This window comes from Bos indicus x Bos taurus, chromosome 8 (assembly GCF_003369695.1).
Source record: "Bos indicus x Bos taurus breed Angus x Brahman F1 hybrid chromosome 8, Bos_hybrid_MaternalHap_v2.0, whole genome shotgun sequence".
Classification (NCBI taxonomy): domain Eukaryota; kingdom Metazoa; phylum Chordata; class Mammalia; order Artiodactyla; family Bovidae; genus Bos; species Bos indicus x Bos taurus.
The window spans coordinates 53,920,182-53,933,103 of record NC_040083.1 but is presented as its reverse complement, the minus strand read 5'-3'; the positions used below and the strand labels follow the sequence as shown (position 1 = coordinate 53,933,103).

The following is a 12,922-nucleotide window of genomic DNA, read 5'->3' as shown; positions in this document are numbered from 1 at the left end:
GTTGGGAAGATCCCCTAGAGGAGGAAATTCAACCCACTTCAGTATTCTTACCAGGAAAATCCCATGGACAGAGGAGCTTGAAGGGCTTCAGTCCGTGGGGTCGCAAAGAGTCAGACACGACTGAGCAACTGACCACAGCATATATACTATTACATTAAAATAACTGGAGTCTTTCAAAACCCCATGACACACAGAAATAGCAAGGTCAGACATGTGGATCTGACAGGATATGATGCAATCCTTACAAACTCTTACAACAGACAAATGGACACAGGGTATAATTAACCAACTAGCCAAATTAATATAAACAGTCCCTAAATCTCACTAGTAAATCAAATGAATACAAACTAAAATAAAATGTGATTATTCACCTATCAGATTAGGTCATCATGTAATAAAAGCTTTCAGAATCAGTATGCCCTTTTGATTCATCAACTCTCTAAGAATTTAACCAAAAGAAATAATCAGAGATATAAACCAGGATGTGTATGAGAACTGTAACTGAAAAATGGGACACAGCTTATATACAAGAGTGAATAAGCTATGTGACGTATTTATATAAGGGAACACTGAACAGTCACTAAAAATGATGCTATAGATGTAAATTATTGACTTGTTAGGATGCTCATACTTTATTAACTGAAAAAAGTCACATAAAAAAGGGAGAGGTCTTCATTTTTGTAGTTTTACAGATTTTAAAAGTGCTGTAAGCCAGTGTTTGTGAGGGTTAAGCTACAAATTGGCACATTTCTGAATGGCAGTTTGGCAATGTGTACCCAAAGTATTAAAAATATCTCACACTTAGTCATTTCACTTTTAGTAACTTATTCTACAGAAGTAATCCTGATGGACACAGAGATGTATATACAACGTGTTCACATTGTTTCTGATAGGGAAAAGCAAATTGTCTAAATCTAATTGCAAAGAATTGATTAAACTACAGGACATCAATATGATGGAATACTACATGATACATCATTAAGTGAAAAAAATAGGAATATGCAATAGCAAGTATACAACAGTCTATTTTTGTAATCCCTAAGTGTATAAATACATTTATAGAAAGAAAAAAAAAAAAAAAAGAGACTGAACATATATACACCAAAATGAATGGTGATTATGCCTGGGCATTAAGATTACAGGTAATTGCTCTCCTGTTACTCTGTATTTTCCATAAAGAATATATGCAACTCAGAGAAAGTTTAAAAGTAAAATAAAAGCTATTGAAAAAAAATGAAATTAAAAAAATTAAAATCGTATGGCAACAGTATCATGCCCAAAGCTAAGCACATCTAGTATGAAAAATTCAATATATTCAAGTTTAGAATTTACCTCTAAGCCATAAATCCTCACTAAGAGATTCGGCAAAACCACTTGCACCAAGGTCCCCAATGAGCGTGTTGCAGTTCAGAGTGATGCGCCTCAAACCAGCCATGCAGTCGAGATCGGGTCTCCTGTAACGAAGACTCTCGGCCCAGGTTTCTTCATGCCTTCTGATGGTCTGATACTTCACAGGTTGAATGGGAGGAAAGTAAGTCACTTGAATGAACAAACAGCATATGCCTACTGAGTACAGCTTATTATGTCAGAGATTTATACACATGTACGTGCCAAGCATATATGACAGGAGAAGTTAAACAGTCAATTCTGCTTTAGGGATTCAGTGACCCAGATTTAAGTCTGTCAGTGATCAGACTCTAGCCACTGGATGACTGTTTTTCATTAGCTATATAAAGTTTGACAATTCATTTACAGTCTATGAATTTTATTTCCCTTATTTGCCAACCCAGGGAATTAGTTCTAAATTCCGTCATTGCTGAGGCTCTAAATTTTATCATTCTGTCTTCCAGTGGTCTCCAAACACTTGACTGGGCACCCTCTAAGAAAAAATTTTAATATGCATCTTATTTATTAACAAGTTACATACATGAAGTTCTATACATATAATTTGTGTACACTGTAAATGACACAGATATTTTTTAAATGATACAAAAGTAAATGGGTTCTAATATCTTCTTCTAACTTCTAAGGTATTACTTTAAAAACTATATTTACAAAATGGATCTCACATACTACTTCAGGTATACACACCAACTTTAAAGGCCTGGACTATGCAAACTCAGTTTGATGTGCCTTGATGTGCCGAGAATTTGACATTTAACCACTAGCATTATCTTAAAGACATTCAGTTCTTTATATACATAAAATAAATTTTGTTAACAAGGAACTCTGACTTTAAAGGAAAAAATCTTATTACATTTTTGAACAAGACTCAAAGTTCCTCTGATACTCTAAAAGAAAAATCATTAGTGTCATTTTTCTATTAACAATAACTACACAGTGCTTATTATGTGCCAGGCACTATTTATCCAAATGAGTTCATTTAAACTTCATAACAAAGCACAGAGGTTAAGCAATTTGCCCATGGTCATCAGCTATGAAACTGGGAGAGATGAAATCTAAACCTAGGACATTTGGCTTCAGCACACAAGCTCGCCATCATTTTCTATCCCAGGGATCAATGGATTTGCCCTGTATAGGTGCAAAACATTTTTAAATGTTTATAATTGAAATTAAAAAATTTTCAGCTTTGTGGGCCATACAGTTTCCGAGGCAACTACTTATCACCATGGGTGTAGGGTGAAAGTAGCCTTAGTTACCATGCAAACAGTGGGTGTGGCAATGTTCCACAAAGCTTTCTTTACAAAACCAGGGGACGGGCTGGATTTGGCCCCCCAGCCATAGTTCACCTATCCTTGATCTGTACCATCAAAGCATTAAAAAGGCTTCATGTCAAATTATTAAATAATTTTAGGCCTAAACACAGTAAATATAACCACTATAAAGTTGTTAAGGCAGTATTTCTAAAACTATATTTAGAGAGCTCTGAAGTAGTAATTTTTATTAGTTTATAGACTATAGCAGCTAATAAACACTTCATTTATTTAAGTCTTGAAGACTATAATGACACAGTTTCTTCACAGTATTACAATAAATGTTTTCAATAACTAAAAAGACATAAAAGTATTTAAATATTATTATGTAGTATATATTAAATGTCTTATTTCTAAGATTAAGTGGACTATCTTTACTAAATGGAAGAATCTCAAACTGAAAACTGGTCATATTCTTTCAACAAAACTAAAGCTGCACTCACACGTATCAAAAGACAAAAATCACTGCCATTTGTAGCAAAAAATTAATGTGCTTCAGTCACATATGTTTTCATGAAAGTTTAAACATGAAATCACCTTTAAGATCTTGGCCATGTGATCTGCTCCCTGCCATGTCAGATTACACCCCGTGAAGTTGATTGTCTTAAGAGTGACAGAGTTCTTTATACCTTGACAAACAACTAAAAGAAAAAACAAAACAAAACAAAAAAAGAAAACCACACACACAATAAGATGAAGAGCCTATACATTGGTCAAACTTGACTTATTTGCTTTTCTTGAGTCAATTGGAGGTTTATAGCTAGATTCTTAAAATCACTGTTGCCAATCTTCCCCAATAGGTAACTGACTGATAGGTGCATTCTAAAATAAGTCATAACGAAGTGCTAAAGTGTTCCAGTTTACAGCAATAGTTTAATTCTGCTGCTGCTGCTGCTAAGTCGCTTCAGTCATGTCCAACTCTGTGTGACCCCATAGATGGCAGCCCACTAGGCTCCCCCGTCCCTGGGATTCTCCAGGCAAAAACACTGGAGTGGGTTGCCAGTTTAATTCTACTTAGATACTAAAACTGAATACACTGAGTACTGAAAACTTTATTCCTCACCACTCAGTTAAGTATTATATACCTTTTAAGACACACGGGAAAAAAGAAAAACCTAAAATGCATAAGACTCTTACTTTTATTTCCAATGCTATATCCCAATTTTCAATCAACAATTTAAATGTCAACTATAAACTCAGAATCTTATTAGGTACTATGCAATATAATACAGTAATATAAGATAGACGATCTCAAACTCTGTTCCCTGAAATTGAAATGCAGCCCACCTTAGCCCTCCAGGCCAGTACTGGGCACAGTGAACACCCACGGATGCTTAAGGACCCCAGCAGTCACCTTCTTTGTGATTACTTCCATGATACACCCCTGCCAACACTACTGAGTTTGCTCGCCTTTTAAATGCTCTTACAGTACTTTGAATATATCTCCTACTTTAACACATTCCGCAGTGCATTATAATTATTACTGAAGATGGATGTTTTAGCCATTTAAAGATACAGATTTTTTTATGCTCTTGACATCTTGCTATTTCCCTTCCCATAATATTTCTTAAAGAGAAACCACAAAAATATAAACAAACACAAAAAACAGAAAATACAAAATGTGTGGTTTGGGGCTTAATGCAAACTGAAGTAAAAGTAGTGCTCAGAGTACCCAGCATGACAGACTTCCGTGGTACAAATGAGAACGGACCACGGTACGAGCAGATATGGGAAACAATCCAGCCGGGGCCAGCACCAAGGAAAGGTACACAGGACTCAACGTGGTGTGCAGTGAATCACAAGACCAGTCTGATGGGAAGACTCAAGACTGACACTCACTTTCTAAACCTCCATCTCCAATCGGACAATTCGCAAGAGACAGGTGCACCAGAGTGGCCGATTTATTCAATCCCTTTAATGAGGAAAAAAAGTTCAAAATTTTATTGGTTTAGTTTCCCCCCAAAGCAACTATCAAACGTTGGCAGGACTCGCTGAAGGCTTACCTTTGTCAACATCGTTAAGTCTCTCTCTCTCAGAACTAGCCCGTTTAGCTCCAGGTTCCTTAGCGCACCTGACGCACTTAAACAGCATTTAAGAGCTTTACACAACTGGAAGGTCACGTCTTTATTTCTTATCGCAGGAACACGACTTCTGTAAACTTTATTCCTGTCAGAAGCTAAAGCAAAACTATTGTAAAATGAGTGACTTCAACCATACATTTTATCATCATTAAAAAGCATCCACTCTGGGCTAAGGATTAGAAAAGACTCCTGCCCTTTAAACCCTCTTTATGGATGGACATATGTAAACTCAAAACTTTAACCACATGAGATAAAGAAAGATAATCTATATGTACAGAGGTTCCTATGGAAGCAAAAAGTTATATCTAAGTGATGGCTTCATGATCACCCTGAAGCTGAATCTAGAAAGATGACACTACTTAGAGTTGGACAGGGAGGTGGATTAACTGCAGAGAGCACCCTTGTGAAGACATTCAAACCGGATACCTGCTGGGCACTGTAAATACTGCAGGTCGGGATGATAAAAGGCCAGGGGTGCAAGTGGGAGAAGAAACAAATTAAAATAGAGATGTTGTCACTCCACTCCAGTCTCAGGCCACCACTGAGCTGCTTTCTGCCACTATAGATTAGTTTATTTTCTGGAGTTTTATAGATGAAACTATACAGTAGGTAGTTTTTTTTTTTCTCCTGGTCTGTCTTTTCTCACTCAGAGTAATTATTCTGAGAAACCTGTATGCAGGTCAAGAAGCAACAGTTAGAACTGGACATGGAACAATGAACTGGTTTAAAATTGGTAAAGGCATACATCAAGGTTGTATATTGTCACCATGCTTATTTAACTTATACACAGACCACATCACACTAAATGCCAGGATGGATGAAGCTCAAGCTGGAATCAAGACTACCGGGAGAAATATCAATAACCTCAGATATGCAGATGATACCACCCTTATGGCAGAAAGCAAGGAGGAACTAAAGAGTCTCTTGATGAAGGTGAAAGAGGAGAGTGAAAATGCTGGCTTAAAACTCAATGGCATCAGGTCCCATCACTTCATGGCAAATAAATAGAGAAGCAATGGAAATAGCGACAGACTTCATTTTCTTGGGCTCCAAAAACACTTAGGATGATGACTACAGCCATGAAATTAAAAGATGCTTGCTCCTTGGAAGAAAAACTATGACAAAGCTAGATAGTGTATTAAAAAGAAGAGACATTACTCTGCTGACAAAGGTCTGTCTAGTCAAAGCTATAGTTTTCCAGTATTCATGTATGGATGTGAGAGTTGGACCATAAAGAAGGCTAAATGCCAAAGAATTAATGCTTTTGAACTGTGGTCTTGGAGAAGACTCTTGAGAGTCCCTTGGACTGCAAGGAGGTCAAACCAGTCAATCCTAACGGAAATCAGTCCTGAATATTCATTGGAAGGACTGATGCTGAAGCTGAAGCTCCAATATTTTGGCCATCTGATATGAAGAGCCAACTCATGGAAAAGACCCTGATGCTGGGAAAGATTGAAGGCAGGAGGAGAAGGGGACGACAGAGGATGAGACGGTTGGATGGCATCACTGACTCAAGGACAGGAGTTTGGGCAAACTCCAGGAGATAGCGAAGGACAGGGAAGCCTGGCAAGCTGCAGTCCATGGGGTCGTAAAGAGTAGGACATGACTGAGCGACTGAACAACAACAATTATTCAGGCTGTTGTGGATAGCTCATTCCTCTTAATTGCTGGGTGGTATTTTGTTGTAAGGACGTGCTACAATTTATAAACCTAGTGATGGACACTTAAGTTGTTTCCACCTTGGGGCTACTGAAAATAAAACTGCTTTGAACATATGAATATTAAAAAAATAAAATAATAGAGATGTTGGCTGAAGCAAGTCTGGGAGACAGTATGGCTTTTATACCATAGGTCTGGGGCTACGCTGGCTCAATAAGGGTGCCACTGCTGATTAGAAAAAGGAGCCCCGCTGCTGAAGGACCAGTTAGATAAAGGGAATGATTAGAAAAAGAATCCTCCCTCAGGGCCAAAGAGCCCCATGAGGCTTGGCAGAGCACAGTTCAGATTTCATCCCTCTGTGCAAAACACAAGCTGTGCAACTAACATGCAATAATCCTGTGTGGGAAAGCTATTGCAAGCACTGTTTTAAACATATCTTTTTATTTTAGAACATCACTCAAGCTGAGTAGGCAGATGGACTTAGAGAACTAAGCCCAAGTGTAGCAAAACCACCTAAGTGCTTCTGCAATAGTCCAGGCAAAATGTAATAATATGGATGAAGAAGCAAATTTAGGAAGAGGCCAAAAGCTAGACCCACTGGATGCAAGACATAAAGAAAGTTCAGTGAAGGAACTATAAGAGAATGCTTTCTGCCATATATTTTTCTTATATTCAATGCAAAATATTAGGGAAAATTAAGTACAGTGGACTTTAAGGTCCCTTTCAGCTGTAATTTCTTTTGATTTCTAAGTTATTACTCTGGTTAAGTAAGTACCTTCAGAGGTAAGGAAAAGTTCCTACACCTGAATGGGATGCAGAGAATAATCTGACTTCCTTTCACCAGGGGATGAGCTGAGCTGTCCTTGGAGAAGAGTTAACAGATGGTGTGAACCCCAGATCCTAGAAAAGGGCCAGGTACATGATAAGCATTCAAGTTTTTAAAAACAAATCATTTCCTCTCCTAGATCTACACACATCTCCTCTGCCAGCTACTTTCTCTCATTCATAAACATTCTCAGATGTGTCCACTTAAAAAACATCTCAGAACTATAACTCATTGGATCTTCTTTGTGCATAACCTCATGCCTTCAAACATCTGTCCTCCCCAAAACCCAGATCTATACCTTGGGCCCAGGCCTGTTTACCAGTTGGCTCTAAAGCACTGAAGATGAAGTAACATCCTCTCCCCATCCCCACTCCCTTCCTACTGTGCTCTGTATCTCTCAGAAAGATGTGGCTTTTCACCCAAGCTTGCTGCCTTCCTTTATCTAACTGGTCACTAGGTCCCACCCATTCTGAATCACTGATCTCTAAAATCCAGTCCAACCATTTATAACTTAATTTGGACCCTTAGATTCAATTCATCTGCATCCAATTAACTGCCTTTCACATGGAGATCAGAGTGAGTTTCTAAATCAAAAGTCCATCTCATTGTTCTCAGTGTTTCCCACAGACTTCAGCATAAACAACCAACCTTCTGACAGGACAAACAAAGCCCCTTTCTGTCTGGCCCCACGATATTTCCAGTATCAACTCTCATCTCTTTCCCAAACCCTGAGTTCCACTCCGGTACATTAGTTTTGCCATATTTTCTTATATTTCTCAACCTCTGACACAAACTGCTCCCTCCTGCCACCCCAGAAGCTTCTACATATCCTTAGAGAGGATGGTACCGCCTCCAAGAAGCCTACTCTGAACCTTTTCTTCCAAGATTCTGTGCTTTGCACAGGGGAAAGGTGGAGGGGAAGGATAAATTTGGAGCCTGACATTAACCTATGGTGCTGCTGCTAAGTCGCTTCAGTCGTGTCCAATTATATATAAAATAGATAAACAACAAGAACCTACTGTATAGCACAGAAAACTCTACTTGATAACCTGTATGGGAAAAGAATCTGAGAAAGAATGGAGATATATATATATATATGTATAACTGATCATTTTACTGTATACTTGAAACTACAATAACACTGTAAATCAATTATATGCTAATATAAAATAAAAAATTCAATTTAAAAAATCCTATGCTCTGTAACTCCAGAACTCACTCTTTCAGAGTACTGACTACAGCGCTTGTATCTACCTGCTGCCTGGTAGAAGGGGAGATCACCCAGGGCAGGAGATGACTGAACTCATTCATGTGCAAGGGTACTTTTACACACATAACCTGCCTAAATCTAAGAACCCATGGAAAAAGTGGTTTTTAATGTCATTTTACAAGTGTGGAGATTGCAGTTGAAAAGTAACCTGCCCAGGAAACAGACGGTATAAGCTCTGGAATTCAAACCCTAAGCTCTCTTCACATTTGTGCTCTTTCCACTATGTGATACAACTTTTTTTTTTCTCTCTTTTCTGAGTCCTGTCTCAATCAAAAGGAAATGAAGCTGGGATGTATCAACTTCCTAATCTCTTTGTTCTGTACAAAGCAAAGTTATTCAATAGACCAGGTAACATCTGTCGAACAATTAACAATGCTCCAAACTGTGCATTAACAGAAGTGAATCCTGCAACCACCACAGACACGTGAAGCCCACGTAAACAGATGAACACAAAGATCCTTAAGGCACTCGACCAGGGTCGCGGAGCCTGCAGAGTCCTAGGCCGCATGCCCCATCTCCTGTACACACAAGGGGCCCTGGGCACCCTTCCAGTACCCAGGCTCCACCTTGCACCATCTAAACCTCCGCCTCGCAGCGCGGATGGGGGGCCCTGAAAGACGGAACTACAAACCTGTTTCGCCAAGCCACGGCTGGAAGAAGCTCTTGATGCAAATCAAGGGCAGATCTTTATCATTCTTAAGGGTGCTCAGAAGCGGCGCCCAGTCGGCCACGCGGAGGCGGTCGGCGTTGAAGTCCAACACGCCCTCCCGCAGACAAGCGCGCACTGCGGGCAGCGGCACGGAGTCCTGCAGCGCGCACAGGTACTCATAGTGCGAGAAGAAGTCGGCCGCGCTGTCGCGGCGTAGCTTCACCGAGTCGATCATGGCCCGAGCGCGGCCGCGGGGGACGCAGGCTGCGGACACTATGCCCGCAACCTGCCTCGGGGCCCCGGGTCGCTACCCGGCTCCTGGGCGCCCACCGCCAGGCGGCTCCTGCCGCTCAGTGTGAGCAGGAGGGGCGGACCCGCCAGAAGACTCAGCGCCCCGGGCCCCAGCTAGGTCGCCCCCTAGATGCCGCGTTTCCGCGCTGCCTCCCGCCCCACGGCACCGGCCGTTGACGCCCGCCTCATCGCTCTCCGCGGCGCGGGACTGCGATTCAAGCAGGCAGGCGGGTGCACGGATACGTCAACGCGCTCCCCGTGCGTCATCACGCAGGCCCCGCCTCCCGTGGGGACAGTGCCGGCGAATCAGGGGCGGGAGCTTCAAGAAGAGGGCGGTGCAAAAGTAGGTGGTTTAGGGCATTCGGGAATTACAAAAAGCGTTTACTGGTCCAAATGAAAGTGAGATATGGTTGTATCAACGCATTTTACAAGGTCTAAACTCCCGGTAAGTGTCTGTGCTTGCACCACCCAAGAGAGGGAGTACACTCGGTAAGGATGCATGTACGGCTGAATGAGAGACACCTGTGGATTATTAAATCGTCACGTGTGTGTTAATTTCCGCAGAGAACTCTTCTCTAGTTTCTGCCTGCTTGACGCAGTTGTTGGCAAATGGTGACGTGTTCCATGCATTAAGAACATTATCGTAATTACTAATAATCGTTTTGTTTCGAACTGATAATGATGACTATGTCTGGTAACTAGCACTTTGTGTGTCCTCAGAGTCGGACACGACTGAAGCGACTTAAGAGCAGCAGCAGCAGTTTAGTTCAGTTCAGCTGTTCAGTCGCTCAGCCCTGTCCGACTCTTTGCGACCCAATGGACTGCAGCATGCCGGGCTTCCCTGTCTATCACCAACTCCCTGAGCTTGCTCAGCTCAAACTCATATCCATCCAGTCGGTGATGCCACCCAGCCATCTCATCCTCTGTCGTCCCCTTCTGCCTTCAATTTTCCCCAGCATCAGGATCTTTTCCAATAAGAGTTCTTCGCATCAGGTGGCCAAAGTATTGGAGCTTCAGCATCAGTCCTTCCAATGAATATTCAGGACTGATTTCCTTTAGGATTGACTGGTTTGACTTCCTTGCAGTCCAAAGGACTCTCAGGAGTCTTCTCCGACACCACAGTTCAAAAGCATCCATTCTTTGGTCCTCAGCCTTCTTTATGGTCTAATTCTCACATCCATAGATGACTACTGGAAAATAAAAGTTTTTTATTTTTAAAATAAAATAGCTTTAACTAGATGGACCTTCGATGGTATAGTTCTGTCTCCTAGACATAGTTTTAAGCACTGTTTTAGTATGAAATCATCCAATTTTCCTAACAACTCCACAGAGAATTTATTACTGATTATGGTGGCTCGGAAGGTAAAGTGTCTGCCTGCAATGCAGGAGACCCAGGTTCAATCCCTGGGTCGGGAAGATACCCTGGAGAAGGAAATGGCAATCCACTCCGGCACTCTTGCCTGGAAAATCCCATGGACCGAGGAGCCTGGTAGGTTACAGTCCATGGGGTCACAAAGAGTCAGACACGACTGAGCAACTTCACTTCACTTCACATCCACTTTGCAAAAGAAACTGAGGTACAGGAAGTTAAGTAACTTAAGAGGAAGAATTCAGACAGTTGGTGTTAGATTAACTATGCAAGGAAGCCGGTAGACTGAGGTGGCTCCAGTGGACTGATGTGGCCCTTAGACTGATGTAGCCACCTACAAAAACCAAAACCTAAGCCTATAAATGTCTCGGTTACAAAAACCAGTAAAGACAACCAGTCACAAAATCACCAACTAGGCTATAGAACGGTCGCAGATCAATAATTACTTTGCTTCTACTCTTTTACAGTAAAAATCTCTGCAGCTTCTGTGGGTGAAGTCCACCTAACCACTTCCAGTTTGGTGCTGCCTGAATTGAATCTCTTTTCACTCAAGTAAACTTTTAAAATTATAAATATGCCTCAGTTTATCTTTTAACATTGGGCTTAGACGTTGGATTTGTATCCAGTTTCTAGAACAGTGGTAGTCCTCTGATCAGGCCTTGCCATTATGTTTACAGCATTCCTTTTCTACCCATTGCATTCTGAATACCTCTGCCTACTACTAACATGGGCACACGTGCTGCTGCTGCTAAGTCGCTTCAGTCGTGTCCGCCTCTGTGCGACCACAGAGACGGCAGCCCACCAGGCTCCCCCGTCCCTGGGATTCTCCAGGCAAGAACACTGGAGTGGGTTGCCATTTCCTTCTCCAATGCATGAAAGTGAAAAGTGAAAGTGTAGTCGCTCAGTCATGTCTGACTCTTCACCACCCCATGGACTGCAGTACACCAGGCTCCTCCGTCCATGGGATTTTCCAGGCAAGAGTACTGGAGTGGGGTGCCATTGCCTTCTCCATGGGCACATATGCTACACTAAAATTTCCTAGATGTGGTCGGTAATGACTTTTACCTACAACATGCTCAAAATATAATGTAGCCAAACACTACCTCTATCTTTCAACCATCTTGTGAAATGAAACATTACCATTTCTGTTGAAGACTTTCCCAATCACAACCATTCCCCAGCTGACCTTGGGTAACCGCTCTTTGGAACTTGATATTCAACACTGCAATGGATGTCTTTATATTTATGCTACATTTGTAACTATTCTTAAACAGCATATAATATTCTACTATGTTTTCTTTTGCTACTTGCTTTGTTTAGTGTTATCTTTCCTAGGTTCATCCATGCTGACATATGAAGGTGTAGTTCATGTATTTCCCTTGATGTATAGAAATCCCAAGTAGGAAAATACAATAATTTATTTGTATAATTTCCTGTTGATGGTAATTTAAGTTGTTTTCAATTTTCAGTATAATTTCTTTATTGTGGCATCCTTTTTTTTTTAATTCTCCAGCATCATCTAATGTAATTGTCTCCTATCTTCTTAAAGCTCCCTCTTCTATGTTTTCCATCAAGCCAGTTGATTTTTTTTATCCCTCTCTAATTCCTTCTTCTCAGTCTCACTCTCAGATGTCTCTTGCTTACCCATTTTAAATGTTGGCCCATTTCAAATGTTGGTATTCTTCAGATTCCTATCCTCAGTGCGCACCCCTTTTGACATTTCAGTTTCTCCGGGTGATCTTATCTTCTGCAGGCTTAACTTACCCCTCCAGGGTGATGCCTTCTAACAAAGATCTCTCTCTCCAGTTCCTCCTGGAACTTCAGACTGCTTCCTGGAAAGCCATACATTTCTCATTGTCTTCAACAATCAGGTCTTTATTCCTTAGCTTGGCATATGACCTCCATCACGATTTGACTACCTCTGTTGTCTTATTTCTTGCTCCATTCCTTCCTGAATGTCTTCTCTAGACGTGTGGAACAGCTTGAAATTTCTGATGTTCTGTCATTTCTATCTGAGCCTTTACAGATGATGCTTCTTTACTAAGACCCTCTTCTTCTTGCTC

General features: G+C 41.1%; 1 protein-coding gene across 2 annotated transcripts in view; it reads right to left on the bottom strand.

Moving 5' to 3' along the window:
- The window catches only part of CEP78 (centrosomal protein 78), a 35,186-nt gene extending 25,488 nt beyond the window's left edge, over positions 1-9,698 (bottom strand). The window contains exons 1-5 of one of the 2 annotated variants that reach the window (XM_027549521.1): positions 9,182-9,698; positions 4,718-4,890; positions 4,554-4,626; positions 3,252-3,355; positions 1,333-1,507 (exon numbers count right to left, since the gene is read on the bottom strand). In XM_027549521.1, the coding sequence (XP_027405322.1) occupies positions 1,333-1,507; positions 3,252-3,355; positions 4,554-4,626; positions 4,718-4,890; positions 9,182-9,434 (778 nt within the window). In that variant the 5' untranslated portion in view covers positions 9,435-9,698. The remainder of the gene's footprint in view (positions 1-1,332; positions 1,508-3,251; positions 3,356-4,553; positions 4,627-4,717; positions 4,891-9,181) is intronic. The other variant, XM_027549522.1, reaches the window with a different exon arrangement.
- Positions 9,699-12,922: the final 3,224 nt, after the last annotated feature.